Source organism: Varanus komodoensis, unplaced genomic scaffold (genome assembly GCF_004798865.1).
Source record: "Varanus komodoensis strain SLA01 unplaced genomic scaffold, ASM479886v1 scaffold3, whole genome shotgun sequence".
NCBI lineage: Eukaryota > Metazoa > Chordata > Lepidosauria > Squamata > Varanidae > Varanus > Varanus komodoensis.
This window is the reverse complement of record NW_025335761.1, coordinates 14533177-14551652: the sequence shown is the minus strand read 5'-3', so window position 1 is coordinate 14551652 and position 18476 is coordinate 14533177. Positions and strand designations below refer to the sequence as shown.

Below are 18476 nucleotides of genomic sequence, written 5' to 3'. Positions count from 1 at the left end.
TTTTATTTATTATGACTATGTTTGTATTGTTGTTTTATAGTAGTTTAAATAAATTATTTTAAAAAAACATACATTCACAGTGGATATCATAAGATTGCCTACAAATGGCACAGTACACCCACCGATCTAGTACAATGAAGTGATTTGTTATTGGAAATGGGGAAATAAGCTTTTGCTTATGATAAATACAATTCATTCTGAATTCTTAAAGCTTTTCCAAATGAACAGCATGGAGAAATTGGACAAATCTATTTTTTCTACTTTTTAAAGCAATTCTTGTATAATTTTATCTCTTGAAGCAGGCGAGAACTGAGGTGGCTTGATTCTGTGTCTTTCACATCTTGCCTGTTGTCCCATGAAAGAAGAAGGCACTGTCCATTATAAATGACAGGTCTGGTTGTTCTCCTATAATAAAGCACCAGCTTTTCCTTGTCAACAGTGGGTTGGAAGTTCACACCTGGTAGGAGCTGGGAGCAGATCTTTCACTTCTTGACCTCAGGCTGGAATGGAACTGTGACAGACAAGTCAGGCTTTCCCTTATTCATGTTTATAGCAGAATCTTGCAATATTGCAGCAACAGGATCAGAATAATTATTATTTTGTTATTGCAGTAATAGTCTAGGTTGTGAGATGAGGCTTATGATGATGTTTGCACAAACCTAGCAGGTAGAATTCCAGGTATGTGAAATCTTAGGTGGAAGTGTTCCCACCATGGCTGAGGGCTACCCCACAAGGGTTGGTCTCACAATTCTGACACATATGCAAAAGAAAACAGTTTTCTAATTCTGTAACTGAGATTAAAATGTATGTAATGAAAGTGACTTTGAAGAGGACTTTGTGATTTTGGAGTGCCCATGTAGCAATATGGTTCTGTGAATACTGCTGCTGGTAGAATATAGGGTACATGCACAGTGGATGACGTTTTGCCTTATAGATTTTATCCCACTATCTATTGTCTAATTGCTGCATAGTTTCTGATATTAAGCTAAAGACAAACAATGTTGTATATAATAATCAGTTGAAAATTAGGCTTCAGACTCTAGAAGTTTTATTCAATTAAAACATGTATACCCTGTCTATACCAAACTAGGTCTCAAGTTATTTTTCTCTTAAGCAAAAGCAAACATGTAAGATTTATTGTTACAATACATTTATACACTGCTTTTTTTCCTCTTGCAAGGAACCCAAGGTGGCTTACAAGGTTCTCTTCTCCTTTATTTTTATCCTCACAACAACCCTGTGAAGTAGGTTAGGCTGAGAATCTCTCCCCTGGCCCAGTGAGCCAGTTCCCAGTGAGCTTCATGGCTCAGTAGTGACTAGAACCAAGTCCTCATGCAGCACTCCAGTTCTTACACCACACTGGCTCTTCAAATATGTTATGCACATTTTGCACAATCTATTCTCTAATGTTTATTTGATGTTCCTACAAATTGTTTAAGTATTTTGCTCATCTATTCCTATCATCTTGAACGCTTTGGATCCCAAATTGGGCAAAAAGTATAAAAGAATCACAACCAGGATGCTACCACAACTGTGAGATCTTATACTAACTAAATATAAATTCAATTTTAGCACTGTTTATTTAAATATAGTCTACCAACTCCCCCCCCCCAAAAAAACCCCCACAAAAATGTTGCGGAGATGTTTTAGCTCAAGCTTTTCTAGTAGGGAGGAGAAACAGAGATTATGTAGTCCCCAGAGGCTTGATGCTACATGAGTTTCCTCAGCATTGTCCTCTACTTCTCAGCCTAGACATTTGTGAAACAATTCTAAATGTGAGGGCAGTTAACTATGTATTATTGTTATCAATGTTTAGGATACATACTGGACCAGAAAGTTTCTTTGTTGCAATCTACTTGCTTTTGCATGCAAGTTTGGACAATTCATTAGCATTGAGAAACATTCCAGAAATGCATCTTCTAGCTAAACCACAAAATAGGTAACCTTATGCTAAGAGCCAAGTTGCCCATCAGATTCTGTATAAAAAGCCTGCAGTTCAGTCCTAAGTATGTTCATTTAGAAGTATGTCCCACTGAGTTCATCAGCAAGATTTTCTGGAAAGTATATTCTTAGAATTGCAGCACTGGTGACCTATAGGGTTTCTATAGGGTGATCCAGGGATTTCTGCCTAGTGAAGAATTTCCTCTGTTCAAAAACACCTTTGGTGTGGATGAATTGATGAGGTATTCCCCACAGTATTTCAGTGCTCTGCAGAAATCCCGAACAAATGCTTGCTTAGTACATAAGCAGTATAAAATAGCTATACGTAATGGTAAAAGTGACCAGGAATGGATCAACCATGAACAGTGGAAAAATATGGCAGTTTGCCTAAACATTTCAATGGTTTTCATGTGTGAGCTTAGATTTCCAACAAAGCATTTTTGCACTCAAATGTAGTCTCCATTTCCTCAGTCCATGTTTTAGGCAGTTTTCAGTGTTTCACAGAGCAGTCTTGAAAGGTAGATTTCCAATTAAATTTTTAAGTTCAAATGTTTGCCTCATTCCCACTGTACTTGCAACCATTTCTGCAAGCCCATTAATGAAGTGTTTCACCCCTTAGTTTTCAGCATCTCTCTATACATCCATTCAGTCAATTTGGGGACAAGCAAAAAAGGCTTCCAAAGATGATTAAAGGGTCTTAGCTAAATATATTTCAGACTGAAGTAATGAATTCAGATCTAGCCTGATGAATCTTTGGCCTCTCATTATCTCCCTTGCTTGGATACTTCATAACCAAAGTTTTGCCATTGAAGGGCTTCTGTCATCCGTGAGGACACTCGGTGCATTGTTTTCCACAGCCCAATCTAATTATCTTATGGCCTTCTAATGAGGGGGCACATTGCCCATGTGAATTTTAAGTGTAGGCCAAGCAACAGGCCTGTCATTCCTGCTTTCTTAGCAGAATCCACATACCAGAAGATTAAATACACACTGAGGAGCTGCTTGAACAACCCTGCTGGGAAATATTAGAGTCATTGTATCTTGGTGGTCTAGATAGCTATGCTGGGGAGAAAGAGTCCAAATGGAAACCAGAGAAGCTTTGATGATCTTTGTGATAAGAAGAGTTGGATGGTTCTGTCACTGCTCAGCCTGGAACAGCTGTAAGTTTATAACATCTAGGGCTTAGACTGTTTGTTTTTAACTAATCCTCTATGGAGGTTTGATTGGAACTCCTGTACTTGTTAAAATTTATCATTGGGACAGCATCGGATTCTTCATTGCACACTGTTTGGAACTTTCTTTTTATGTTTTTATGCATTTTATGGTTTTAATAATATTTTATATTATTCAAGTATATTTCATTGCTAGATTGTAGGAGGCATTATTTCCCTTTACATAGAGATTATTATTTTGTGGTGGGATAGCATACAGACTAGAGCCAAGAAAGCCATGTTGTAAAAATTCACACAGAGGGGAAAATGTTCATGTAAGATGTGTCTTTAATCAATCCTCAAAGACTGTTATAGTGTTAGAGAAGAATAAGCAATGCAAAAATGGAATGTCAACAGACAACAGGAAGAGGGTCCAGGTGCAACATTAGTACTGATAGAGAAAAACTGTATGAGGATATGTGAAAATTGGGATTGTTGATCAATTATACAATAGTTAAATGAACATCTTTTAAAATTTAAATAAAATGAGCAGTATCTAAGTTTTAGACTAAAGAAATGCAACAGTTATTTAAGCTTTTAAAGATCCTGATAAAAGACCACCTTTTCTTTTTCTTTCCCCTTTACAAAGTCAGAATTAACCCTTAATGTCCACCTCCACCAATTAAACTTTTCCCACTAAGTAAAGTTTGCAGGTCTCATGAAAAGAGAAAAGTCTCTCTCATCTTTCCCCTTCAGAACCTGTCCCAAGCTGCTGTTGCCTCACCCAACCATGCATAAAAACACAAAGTACAGACAGTTGAGGAAAAGACGTTGTGCAGCTAGATAATTGCTTCTCAGCAAACAGATGACCCTGGCAATGTCAAGGCTCAGCCCCAGACACTATTATCTGTAGCAGAATCTGGTAACTGCCATATTGCATTGCACTCCTGGTACATGCAAATACTGTAGCATGATGTGTCCACTGTATTTTCTTTCCTGTGTGCTAATTTCAGCCAGATCCTGTACATCAGCCTTTCCTAAATGGATTGTCGCTAAATATACTCGGCTACAACTCCCAGAATTCCTCAGCCATTATGGGGTATTCTGGGAGTCATAGCCTACTTAACACTTCTGGAGAGCACCAGTGTAGAGGAGACTGCTCTGTATATAAAATAAACAAGCATGCATTCCAGATAGCTTTGAGTCAGCAGAATAGCTTAGTTCAACTTTCCCTAAGCCACTGCCCTCCAGATGTGTTGAACTGTAATTCCCAACTACCAACTCCCCATGCTGGCTGGGAATTATGGCAGTCTAGCCCAGTCCATCTGGAGGGCATCAAGATGGGGAAGACTGTCCTATTTTGAAAGCATGCTGTTATTATTTTACTGGTAGTACATTATATTATCCTGTCCTTTTCCTCTTTCGAGGGACCCGAGGCAGCTTGTTGCTGTTAGTTGTGAAGTCGTGTCCAACCCATCGTGACCCCATGGACAACATTCCTCCAGGCCTTCCTGTCTTCCATCACCCCCTGGAGTCCACTTAAGCTCACACCAACTGCATCAGTGACTCTATCGAGCCACCTCATTCTCTGCCGTCCCCTTCTTCTTATAGCCCTTCCCCTCTCCATTTGATCCTTACAACAGGGTTGGAGGGTGTCTATCTGTGCTTTTGAATTGTATGTTGTTATTTTGACAAGAAGGTAGACAGAGCCTGAATGACAACCATTACTGGCACTGCGGTAATTAAAGCTGCTATAAAGAATCAAATTGCCAGTTTTCTTTCAGACATATTATTTATAGGGCTTCAAACCATGTGATTCAGTGGGACCCATAGTACTATTTCACCATTGCTCTCTTCTTCTTTTACTATATTTGTCTCTTCCATATGGCAGCTGCTACTGTTTTGTACCATACTTCTCAGCTCTTGTGCTGTATGGGTCAGTTCACACATGCAAGTACATCACTTGGTTGTCCTAAATTTATTTAATGTACAGTTGATGATTGGTCAATGTATCAGTGGACTGGTTCCACTGGAAATGTATTGCTGGTGGGAGGTTGCAATCATCCAATAATGCCTATGCATGTTTTAACCAGCTTTTGGTAAACTATATCCTTGATTCCTGTCACACAATACCATGTGAGAATTTCCTCCTACTACTTTACTCTGAAATAAAGAACTACTGGCAAAAATCTTTGATGCTGAGCATGTTTGGTCTATGTGGAGAGGAAATGATAAGATGACAAATAATATTTTAAAAGCATTGTCTAACTCATGTAGGTCACCTTGAGGAGATCAGCCTGGGGTGAAGAAAGGTTTCAGAATGGCAGAACTCACAGCTGAGAATGGTAGCAGCATTGACTGGCAGAAACGATGTCTTGCATTAGAGACACAGCTCTTCAAATTCCGTCTGCAAGCTAGTAAGATCCGGGAGTTGCTAGCTGAGAAGGTGAGGCAAAATCTACTTATTGTGATGTTTGTTATTTGTCAAGCAACAGGAAAGAAGATGATGATGAGATTTCATTTCCAAACCATCCAAAAGTCAAAGCTCTCTAGGCAGTTCACAACAATTCATAAAAATACAGCCCACAAATACATCAAAATAGCATATTGTTCCAATGTAAAACTTTCAAAACAATGTAGCAAATGTAAACCATTTTGCTCAAAGTAGATCTATTAAAAACAACTGGCCTAAATGCTGCATCATGACATTAAATATCCTTAAATGCAGTCTTAACATGGTGCCAAAAGGATGACAGATGAACCTCAGCAAGGGAGATCATTCCATAATGGTTATGTTACTTGTAAGCCACCTTGGTAAGATTTGCTTCTTGAAAAGTGGCATGTAAATACATGTAATCAGTAGGTGCATTTCATGACTAGATATAACAACATTTGATATAGTAGATGCAAAAGTCTTAGCTTAAATTCTGAATACTCTGCCAAATTCATATTCTGCCCAAATAAGTTGTAGGATACAAAAAACTTTCCTTCTTCATCCCATGATTTGGAGTACCTTTAAAATCAGTGGTGCTATATACCTGGCATGATAATGATAGAGGAAGGTTCAGTAAATACTACAGAATAATCTCTGGTATTGATAAGTATGATTAATTGTAGTCACATGAGATGCATTGCTGAGCTAAACAAACTTTGGTGTCATCTCAAGCCATATATTAAAAATTGTGAAGGGAATTTGGTTGATTTTGAAATCATGATGCCATGATCCTAGAAATCCAATGCCTAATTTCTCGCCCTTGTTGTGTGCCTGTTTATATAATCTTCAGACCCTTATCTTTTTCCCTTGGAAACCCAGTACTTCTGAAAAGAATTCAATTAAACGGTGACTAAATTATAAATCTGTCTGATCGCTCCTCAGTCTGTGGAGCACCTGACTGGGAAGGGAAAGGGAAGGGACATAAAGACTGTGGAATGAGTCCAGTTCTGGGGTGAGCGTCACCACTGGCTCCTTTGTTGAGATTTGGGAGCAGCCTGGTTCAGTGGTCAGGTTACTGTGTAACTGGCTGTGCAAGTTAGTGGTCTGTGTTTTTTCCTCAGAGGCCAAAGACCAGGCAGGCTGTATTGAAACAAAAGCTTGTCAAAAGTGTGTGTGGAAAGGAAGCCGTTTCAAACTAATTGAAACTTTTGCCTTAACACTGAGCGTGTTAATTTATTCCTTCATGATTGATCCAGTCGTTCAGTTAATAACAACTGAGACAAATGGGCTTCAGTTCTTAAACATATGAGGTTCCAGAACTACAGGGCTAAAGCCTGGTTCATACATGAAAATATCTGTTGGTTTAGTTTGGACGTTTATGTCTCTACCCGTTTTGTGGCAGCTTCAGTGGATCATTTGATGAATGTACATATGATTTCATATCACTTCAAATGTTCTGGTTTTCTCAGGATCCAGTTCATATTGTCGTATTTTCAGTTATGAAGGGATGAAAAATCAGCTGACTAGAAAGCAGGTAGAAACTATCCCCAAGTGCTTAACAAATGTACAGCAAGTGCTAGTATGCCCTCTTAATAAAAACTCTGTGTTCTGCATTCAGGTTTGTTTTTTTTTAATCGCATTGCATACACCAAGGAAAAGAGGAGTAATATTTGTTGATGAGCGACATGGCAGTCTGTTGCCATGGCAGCATGATCATCCTGTTACAAATAAGCTGCCTCTCGGGGAAAAAAGAACTGAGGGGAGAGAGATGGGGCTAACACTAATTAATTTAAAAGAGAAAGGGAAAAGAAAGGAATGTTTTTATTTTAATGTGAATGTCTGACTGTGCATAGAAGTGGATGTGTGTGTAAACAGGTTTCCCTCTGCACCTTTTCCAGGATTCCTAGGGAATGGGTATTCATACTGACTGTTAACACATCTTCACACAATAAATCTGGAAATGTATTCAAGAATCTTGTGTCTTTAGTAGCTGGCATTTACTTACACACTGGTGCACACAAGGGGAAAAAGCGGTAATATTCTGCTGATGAGTGATACAGCAAACAGTTTCCATGGCAGCATGATGACCTTGTTAACAAATGAGCAGTGGGGCATGAATCTTTGACCAACCTCTTTACCTTTGAGACATTTGTCGGGTGGATAATAGGTCTTTATTTTGGAGGGGGACAGTGTGGTGGGCTAACGATGAGAAACAGAGGAACAGTATTTTGAAAACTGCCTTTTAGTGTTTGTTTGTAGCTAGTTAGCTGTGTGGTTCACTTTTCTCATCAGTAAAACATAATACATGGAAAGAGCCATTTGAATGCTCTGCATATTATTTGTTCATCCCTAGAGAGCCTAGAAGTATTCTTGACACTGAAAAAGCAAAACAAGAAATTACATTCTGGTCTGATGTAAAACAACAGAGCAGCTGTTTTAACATTAGCAGCAAAACAATGAAGTGGAAAAAGGAAGGAGAATACTAGTTATTTTTAGGCTGAATCAGGCTAGGTGGACTTTTATTCAACTACCTGAAGGTTTGGCAGATCAGCAGGAGAGTCTATGAAACATTTAATAAATGGTGTGAATATTGACTTACTCGGGAGGTAAGGAATGTTCCACTGTACTAAAGGAACACATGCCTTCCTCTGAATTATGTATCTGGTCCTGCTTATTCATGAGAGACAGTGAAATATACCAATAATATTTGGAGAAGTATCTGAGAGATAGTAAGTACAATGAAACTCAGTCCTGATGGCTTGTACACAGGTATATAGGCTTATTCCCAGAACGCTGTATAATTTCTGAAGGCTCTACATGGCAAGAACAGAAGAATTCTGATGGCAATGTGTGACTACTAGCTGCTGACATAAAGTTCATGACCTATGGGTCCTCTGTTTTAATCGACTTAAAAAGGAGTTGCCCTTCTGTTGGTATGAAAGAATTGTAATTCCAAAAATATGCAGTTTCCTGCTTCACTGCCAAGTCAGCAATACAGTGAAATCAACTGAAGGCTAACGAATTGGCTATTCTAAAGACCTAGTGGAAAATATCCTTCAATCATACTCATACAACATTCTCACCTCTAGAAAAGCCAGCAGAAGGCACCCCTTAACTCTGTGCAAGTCAAATAATGTGCTGGGGCATGGCCACAATAACTGACCCATTGTTGGTCCCTAAAAGGTGTGTCAGAGGGATAATCCTTTTGGTACATCCATCAAGAACTGACTTGTCTGCAATTTTTTTTTCCAATTGGAGAAGACATGTGCCAGAAAAGCTGTTTTGTTTTCCCCACATTTTGTCCCATTGGGAAGAGAACACAGTACAGACAAGGCTTTAGTTCCTCTGCAGTCATGCCATGAGGTAGATCAGGCCCATGGAGGTTGACCTATGCTGAGATTGGCCTTAGCATACCACCTTGTGCTCTTTTGTTTTTGAGACCCCTACCAATCCATCAATTCCATTGTATGCTCACCTAGGAACTGAGCAACTTGCTGTTTCATGTGTGTAGTTGCAAGATTGGGACTATTGGATTTTTGTGTCTCTCTGTGATGCAGGGAGGCCCATAATTCATAATACAAGCAAAAATGTAAAAAAAGACTGTTATGAATTGCCAGTTTCACTGGCCTTCATTCTGAGTTCTGTTTTTGCTGCCGTGTTTTGTACCATGGAGGACTCCATCATTCCTAAAACTGGTTTAAGGCACAATTCTATTGATATTTCTGTAGGAAGGTTATACACAGAAAGTGATCTCAGTGAGATCTCTTATTTCTTCCCTGTCCCTGTGGCCTGGTTTCTCTGGTACTTCAGCAGCTCTTCTGGGACATAGTATGACAAGGTATGTGGTTAGGAAGTGTTCATTTATTGGGAGATAGCAAGGCCAAGTGACCGCACAGAGGAAGGAGTTGATGACAGCTTTTGGTTGTTCAGAACAGAAACCCAGAGTGTGGTGATCAACTTTTGAAAAAAGCACAGGGCAACTGTGGTAAAGCTACTTGCAAGGATTTTTTCACACAATACTGGCTGATTTTGTATCCATATATTATAATCATTGTGTGTTCAGTCAAGATCAGGAAATTGAGGACCAAAGTAAAGCTTGGATATCAAATCTGAAAGAAAACGCCAACTTTCAGAAAATTCTTTCATTTCTTATATCAGACTTAATTTTGACAAGATGGTTTTGCTCAGGATGATGCTGAGTATCTCCACCACCCTGGAAGACTATAATTAAGAACTGATGTCTGAAAAACAAGGACATTCCTGTCAAGACTGTTGAAGCTTAATTCAAGGGCATGCTTTCCAAAACTGAATGTGAACTATAAGAGAAAGGGAGCAATCACTGAGGAGCCTGAGTTATTCCATGGGAGGTTATAACACTGACACTAAAATCCATAGAATTTAACATTGTATGATTGTTAGGAAAGGTGGCATAGAAATGCACAAGCGTTCTTGTTAACACTTTCCAAAAATGTTGTCAAGTGTATGTAGCACTCCTAGAAACAGTTTTCAGACATCTTATGGTTCTATGGTCTTGTTTAATTGTTTTAAATTCTTGGGGGAGCCACCAACATATGCTGTGTTATTGGACAGCATATACATACTGTAAATAAAATCAATTGAAATTAATGATACTTACTATTACATTATATTATATATTATATTTTTCGGCGCCAGGTAAAGACCTTTTTATTTAAACATCATTTGAATTGTTAAAACATATGATCTGGCCAGGGCAACTTCTTCTTCCTTCTCTTTCTCCTCCTATATTTTTATTTACTTAAGTTATACTGATAATTTTAATCTTATATTTGTAAACCAATGTATTTTTTGTACTTTGTATTTAATGGTAATTTATTATGTGCTATTGTATTTCATTGTATTTTATCGTGTTGTAAGCCGCCCCGAGGTTTCGGCAAGGGGCGGCATAGAAATGTTATAATAATAATTATTATTATTATTATAACACACATTATAATATAATTATAATCTATTATACAATCTATTGGAAATGCATCACATTTATGTCATGTCCAAATCACATGAAATACTAGTTCCACTCAGCTTTGGTTATGCCTCACCTGGAGTGCTACATCCAGTTCTGGGCACAACAGTTTAAGAAAGATGGAGACAAACTGGAAAAGGTTCAGAGTAGGGCAACAAGATTGATCTGGGGACTGGAAACCCAGATCTGTGAGGAAAGATTGAGAGAGTTGGACATTTTAGTCTGGAGAAGAGAATATTGAGGGAAAGAGATGAAAGCACTCTTCAAGTACTTGAAGGGTTGTCATATAGAGGAAGACCAGGATCTTTTCCCAATTATCTCAGAGGAATAATGTGCATAGAATAATGGGCTCAGGTTACAGGAATCCATATTCTGGCTGGACATGAGGAAGACTGCCCTGAGTGTTACAGTAATATGACAGTGGAACAAATTACCTAGGGAGGTCGTGGGCTCTCCAACCTTGGGGGCATTCAAAAGGCACTTGGACAGACATCTGTCTGGGATGTTGAACTTGGAGTCCTGCATGGGGCAGAGGGTGGGCCTGATGGCCTTCTTGGCCCCTTCGAAATCTAGTATTCTATGAGATATTTGAATGTATGTATGTATATGATTGAATGCTAATCTGTATATGTATATATAGAGAATGATTGAATGTGGTAGAGATGAGCATCATCTTAGTGGCAGGAGTACTGGAATCCTTTTTAACCATATAGTCAAATAATAAGTTCGATAATGAGAAAATGGTCAGTGAGTTTGCTCTTAAAGGCTCTTCCTGATTTGGCTTGGTGACATTACTCTAGCAATACCAGAGATCGTCATGATCAGAGTTGGATTTGACTTGAAAGATGATAACTTTTCTCCTAAATCTTGATTTCCCCCCCTCCCTTTCTTATTTTGCTCTGAAGATGCAAGAACTGGAACAAAGAGTGGTTGAGGCAGAACAGAGAGCCCAATGTGCAGAAAAACAGGTAAGAACTACCCTGATTTTGTCACTTCTGTAATATTTGATACCAGCTAGTCTGGTATCTCTGGGGGTATAATAGCATGTATAATGTGACAATTGGTTTTATGGAGGATTGATTCTCTGGCATTCCAGGGATAGAGACAAACAATAGAGTGATGAGATGGATTGCTTCTTATGGTGCAGGGCACCTGTAGCAAGTTGCACAGACAGCCTTTGAGGGGGCCTGTTGGGAATGAAAGAAGTAGGTATCCTTGGAGTACTTTCCAGGGCCAGGGTGACACTGCCTCTTTGGATGGGGACTGTGAGGCCTGGAAAATGAGCTCTGCGGACATACAGATGGCAGAGGAGGGAGAGCTTATCTCAAGGCTGCCAGCTCCAGGTATTCAGGCAGACCTTGAGAACTGACAGGGTTTGGAAGGGGACTTGGGAGAGGAGCCAGAGGAGCCTGGTCTGGTCCCTGGCCCCATGATGTAGTGTCAGGAGAGAAGCACTGGCCGACTAGTTCTAGGAGGCAAGCCCTTCTCCAGCAAGGCACACCCAGGTGGGAAGAGCCCAGGGTTACTGAAAAGGAAGATTTTTGAAAATAGTTTCTAGTTTGGGTTGAATGCTCAACGATTCTTCCTCTGTTGGCTCTTACTTTGCTGGCTGTACACTGGAAATAAAGTGCTTTTTGCCGAAGAACTGTCTGTTGATTGAAAGGAAGAAGGAGGTAACCCATCTCCCGACAGGCATGTTTGGCTCAAGCACTATGTGTTGCTCATGCCTGGTGACACACAGAGTTATTTTTGCCCCACTTTCCTCTGCCCAGACACCGGGATGAAGCCATGTAAATCCCATGCCTCAGAGGCACATGTGTGCTACAGTAAATCGCCTTTGCTGTCCTTCTAATCCTGTTCTAAACTTGAATCAGGTCCAGGAGTGAAGGAACCTTGTTTTGAGGAGCCATCTTGTGAGACCCCAACACTCTTTTAAAGGTGGAGGGGGAAAGCAAGTGAACTTCAGCAAGGCTGAACTGGCTTGAACTGGCCAAACCCGGAGGAGAGAATCCAGCGCAGCGCAGAGGCTTAGCGGTTGCTGCCGCCCTGTTGCCAGTGGCACCAGCTGCCTTGGTATCTAGGGAGAAAGGGATGTGTCTTAAGAAATGCTTTAATTAAATCTGACAGGCTTAGGGAATGATTGTCATTCATAACATGGAGCTGCCACTCCACAAACAGGTATGTTATCAGTAAGCCTGCGGCATGGGAAATGAAAAGATGACATGCTGAGTTTTAGAGCTGCTGTTTTATTTCGCTGCATGAGTTCGGAGGGTTGGAGGGTTGGCTCAATGTGCTCCCTACAGCTTTTATCTTCAAATAAGGAGACCACATGGTTATCGTCCCTCCCTGCCCATTTGGAGCCTCCAGCATAGAGTCACTGCCCAAGCCTCAGATGGGTGGGAGGAGCTCTTTCTTTAGTCTGTAATCATCCTGAATGCTAATAAAAACATATCCCGCTCAGCAGGCTTAGCTTTTTGGCCCGAGTTCCAGGCACTTGCCTTTCAGTTTTAGTACTGAGGACAGACTGTTTGCCCCCCGCCCCTTTAATGCAAACAGACAGAAGGATGAAGCAGAGATTTCTGCAGTCTTGGGGTAAGGAATATTCACTGCAGCATTACTTTTATACAGACATTTGCAAGAAGACTGGGAAATATTACAGCATGGCATTGCCAACCTGGAGGCTTTGGAAAGAAGCCAACAGGTATTGGTTCTGAGCCAGAAATTCTTTTAAAGAGAAAAGTGGTATGATTGACCTTGTTAAGAAGGAGCTACTGATTGGTGACAGGCATCCCTGTAAAGCTGGTGTCCAAATCAGTGGAAGGATAATCCAGCTGTTGAGAAGGAGAAAGGAAGTATAGGGGCTAGAGTAAAAAATGAATATTTAGGCAGCAGGGTTAAGCAAAACTGTTACTTGAGACTTCAGAGGGCCATGACCAGTTGAAGCAGACTGAGGGCCCAAAGGTCTGATCCAGCAGTAAGCAGTTTCCCAGGTTTATTTGAGTTCTTAAAACTGATAACTGGGGCAGCTGTCTCTACACAGCAAGAAGTTAATCTGCAGTGACTCGATAGCACCACAAACTATGTGTGGGATGCCCCCTCAGCCCTTGTGTCTTCCAGTTTACAGCAGAGGAGTTTGATAAACATGAGATATCCAAGGAATGTGACAACCAGTTCCTTATTCAGCTTACCTCCCCAAGCTGGTAGATGCATCTTCTGCTATCATCTTCTTTGCAGAAGATGAGTTACCAGCAGAACTTCCCCCTACCTCACCTTGCACACTGCAGAATAGGTGAAGATGCTTTAACAACCAGGTGGGATGAAATTGACCACCCTACAAGTCTTTTCATGCTAAAGTTCCAGTTGGTTTTATCTCCCTCTTGAGACAATACTGCCCCATTGTCCTTGAACCTGAGAGCAAGCTGGGACTCCTACTTTCTTCCTGCCTTGATCTTCATTCCTGCTTTGAACTTACTGCTAGCTACCCCTGCGAGCTTCCAGGAAGCTTGAAATGAAACAAAATGTGTGCATGTGTGTGAGACCCAAACTAAACAATATGAGAAATGCATGACCATATTTCAGGTGTCTTACAAGTTTTAAAAGAGGAAGTAGCAGGGATGGGGAGGTGGACTTCAGCATGCAGGAAGAGGACAGGGAACCTGGAATTGTGTGAAGGGGAGGCTGCAACTGGCATCCAGCAGAAGTGTGTGTGTGCTGGGGGAACAGTATGTGGAGGTCCTCTGATAGCATTTGGGTTTTTGCAGATACCTGTGAACCTTGATCCATGATGGTGAACCTAAAAAGGAAGATCTCCACATTGCACCTGGAAAATCTTAAATGTAACATTTCTCTGTAGAACTTTTACAGCCAATGGATACTATGCAAAAGCTGCATTAAAAAGTTCTTTCTGGCAACACTGCAAATGCAAATCCTCCTTCTACCATATTGAAAGAGAAGACAAAGGACTGATCACATTTCATGTAGAGTTTGTTCTTTGCTAAAGTAGTAGCAGGCATGGAACAGGGTAGGGAACAGATGAGAATTTGATCCATGGTGCACAGGAAGGGATGGAACTGTTCCCTCCAGTTGCCTCCAAAGATGCTATTTGCAGGGCAGTTTTCCTCCAGGGCAAAGAGTAACAGTGGGGGACAGGAATTTTAATCAGGACCACAGTGCAGATTGGACCACTTTCCCCTTGTGCATCAAACACATTTCTGCTTCTGCTTTTGCAAATTTCATTTAAAGGAAAGAAACATGCATCAGGACCTGTGTTCAGTTCCTGACACCTAAACGGTCCAGGCAGCAGGTAATGAGCTATCCAGGGCTTCAGCCTGCTGCCTGAAGCCCTGGACAGTTGCTAGTCAAAGTAGACATTTCTGGGCTAGATGGATAGGAAGTCTTGATCTGACAGAGGGAAATTTCCTATATTTACACCTGTAAGACATGTTTTGTCCCTTCACTCATGTCTTATGTGCTTGGGATCTCCATGTCTGAAGAGGCTAGATTTCTTGTTTGTATTTCCTGAAAAACATCTGCTCCTTGACCCTTTGAAGCATGTAATGTTATATTTTCAAACTGTAACTCAAAACTATAGTTCATGGAACTCTAGAAATGAAAAATTCTAGAAATGCTTTAAGAATTCCCCTGCTACCAGTCTGTGGACAAAAGGTCCATTGGGAAATGGTTCATTCCACCAAGATCCAGGGTGTTTCCTTCACTTTCCCCACTCCTTGTCATTACAATCAAAGTGTGAGGGGATCTTTCAGGTTGAAATCATGGAAGAGAAGTTGAAACTTGCCAACATGAAATCAAGTGAGTCCAGTGAACACAAGAAACATCAGAAGCTGGTGAGCAGCATACAACAAAAGGATGAACTGATAAAGAAATTGCAGACACAGCTGGAAAACCAGGTAAAATGACTGTTTATTGAAATGCACGTAGCTTCTCCAGCACTAGGCAAGCTATTGTCTGAGATCACAGAATATCTACTTATTGTATAGATACATTTATATTTGTTTCCCTTCTCAGATCAATATTTACTTAAGGCACAATCCTGGTTGGCTGGGGCATGCTGGGAATTGTAGACCCCTTTTCCTGTCTAAACCTGCAGAAGATTCTGCCATCCTTCAGCAGGGCTTCCAGGGCAGTTTACAAGAACAAGATAAAATGCTTCAATAAAATGTAATAAGGGCATATTTGTAGAAATAGCTAGCATCATCAATAAGATTTTGCCTGATGCCCAGTGAAATTGATGGGGACACAAATGAGGTAGCAATTCCTTTGCTCTGGACAGAGGAAGCACCTGGTTGAAAAGCTTTAAAGATTACCTCCATGTACAGATAGACTCATAGGGAAGGAGGATTCCTTCAGGTATTACTAAATGAGCATCTGGCTGTCACAGTTTTTGGGTCCAATTTCAGGGCCTTTTGGAGAAATAAGACAGATTGCAATACTATGGATTCAAGGCTGTCTCCAGCTCTCCCTCAGAATATCTCTCCCTGTTCTTGCTTTCTCTGATCAGGATTAGATAGGCCTCGAAGCTTCAAAGGTCAATAGTCTTCTTTTGGTTTAAATTGGAAGCACACACAAGTCTCCAGAATATTCCTTATAGCTATGGAAAGATTGCTGAAAAAAGATACTGGCTTAGTTCAGGCAACAGGTAGTCCCGACTCAAGGGCTGAATGTGAGCATGTTACCCCCTCAAGTGTGGGTTATCTGAATGTAAGCAAAGGCAAACAGCATGCAGGACTGACATGAAATATGCTCAGCTGCAAGCCTGACATGTCATCTGTTTTTTAATTATTATGTTTTTTCACAGAAGCAGCTGAGAGCAGATGAAGCTAGAATTGTTCAAGAAAAAGCTGCCAAAATTAAAGAGTGGGTGACTGAGAAACTAAGAGAGGTGAAAGGCAGTTTGTTTATTCTTTTCTGATATGAGTAGGCATATGATTAGTGTGTAATTTGATGGAGATGGAGGTAACTCATGCAAACAAAGAGAACTTTTTAATTGTGAATTTTTCAGATTTAAATTATTGTTTGTAGGGCATATTTTGCCATGTACTGGTTGAGTTTTACTCAATTTTCCCTTTCTACAGATTTGCATAACCACAGTGGAACAAAAGGTGTTTTTTCTGTCACTTCTGCAGGGCATTCTATGCTTGAAAGATAGCCCAGTGCTGTCCAAAGTGACTTCTGAAATTTCTCTATTTGGGCTCCTGCTGGCACTGGTTTACTCTTTCCTTGATGGGATAAGCCTCTTCCAGGATGCTGTGAAAGTGCCCTGTACTCAGTCTATTCCCAAACTGGGATGGATCCAGGGAATATCTTCCACAGATAGAGGAGTTCCTTCCATCCATGGGAGGCTTTTGCGTTAGGGTTAGGAATATGACTAGACAGTTTCCCCTTCCATTCCACAGTTCCTCTATCTCCTGCATCTGTACTGGAGGACCCTATGGAACAGTGGGGAAGTCAGTGCTCAGGCCTGGAGGGCAAGATTGGAATTGGCAACAAATATAAGTACACAAACCCCAGTGGGAGCTTTCTGAGCAGAACTCCACTCAAGGAGACTCACACTGGCAGAATAAAACCTTATTGTTGTTTTTCCTTTTTCCGTGCTTCTGCTCCCTGCCCTCTATTTATTAGAATCCCACCTAAATGATCTGGGGACCACAATTACTCTGAAACTGACACCAGGAGATCTTCCAGTGACAATGCAGACATTTGCAACTGCTGCAAGAACATATGATAGGGATCCCCACAAAGCTTTCCAATACCTGCCCTTCAAAACTGCCTTTCAACCTGTTAAAAGTTGAAAAACATTAGGGCACTGGGGTCTCTTTCATACCTGCCACTGATCAGCTGTTCATCAGGCAAGCAGAGCGAGAAAGAACTGCTTCACCTCTTCTCCTTCCATCTATGCAGCCCTTTCCCCCTTTGCTTTCTCTTTCGACTGCAGCCCCATGTTTCTCTCCACTGAACTGCTTTATCTTGCCCCCCTATCTTAACCTCTAATCTTGTTCTTTTTCTTCCCTCTCACTGTTTGCCTTGCTATTCCCCCTTCTCTTCCAGACTCTAGCCTTGCTATTTCTTTCCCCGCCTTACCTCCTTTGACTAAGCCAAACCCTCACATCAGCCATTATGTGACTAACCACACATTTTTCATGAGAACCATTTTTCTGGCACCCAGAGCAAATTCCCATTTCTCAGATCCAAAAAGTTTAGTGTTGTGCTGCACTGCTGAAGAAGGCACCACTTAGAGTGATATATTACTTTGATGGGCGTGGAATTGGCCAAGGATGTCTACAGTGCATTCTGTGGACTTGCTTTGTGATTTAGTTAAATGGTCCAGTTTTATTGCTTTTTAAGCAGTTTCACAAATTTCACTGTGGAGGAAACAGGTCAAAGGACTCTTTCTGGAGGCAGAACTTTCAAAGAAAAGGAATTTAGCATTACATTCCTCTTTTAATTTTCTTAAGTTTTTATTAAGGCCAGAGGCCTGGAGATGACTGCTTTTATAAAGAAAGATGCATGCATTTTTTCCAGCATTTTTCCCTTTTTTCACAGCTGGAGCTAGAAAACCATTACCTCAAGAGTTGCAACCAGAGGCTGATGGACCAGATCAAAGCCCTACAAGAAGCACTGCAGAGTATGTGTACACATACATTCATGTTTATTTTGGGCAGGGAAACTGGGAAGAAGAACATGGACTGTGGTTTCATTATACTTCTTTGCAATGCTTTAGGACAATTCCTTTTTCTTTCTAGTGTACCAAGGCAGAGGGAGACAAATGTGACATTTCCATTTCCTTCTTGTATGAGGCTTTTTAGCATACTTTCAGACAGGCTGTTTATAAGATCTCTATTATTGTAGCCATATAAAACATTTATACTTTAGTTTGGCTGTAAAGGCCATTCTTAATGACCCTGGCAGGAAATCCATTAACTTTACTAGG

At 40.6% G+C, this 18476-nt stretch overlaps 1 protein-coding gene across 1 annotated transcript in view; it reads left to right on the top strand.

Annotated features, from left to right (window-relative positions):
• Positions 1-5185: 5185 nt before the first annotated feature.
• Positions 5186-18476, top strand: part of PLEKHH1 (pleckstrin homology, MyTH4 and FERM domain containing H1) — a 56127-nt gene continuing 42836 nt past the window's right edge. The window contains exons 1-5 of the mRNA XM_044436919.1: positions 5186-5538; positions 11434-11496; positions 15292-15435; positions 16344-16427; positions 18089-18170. Of these exons, the coding sequence (XP_044292854.1) occupies positions 5413-5538; positions 11434-11496; positions 15292-15435; positions 16344-16427; positions 18089-18170 (499 nt within the window). The 5' untranslated portion in view covers positions 5186-5412. The remainder of the gene's footprint in view (positions 5539-11433; positions 11497-15291; positions 15436-16343; positions 16428-18088; positions 18171-18476) is intronic.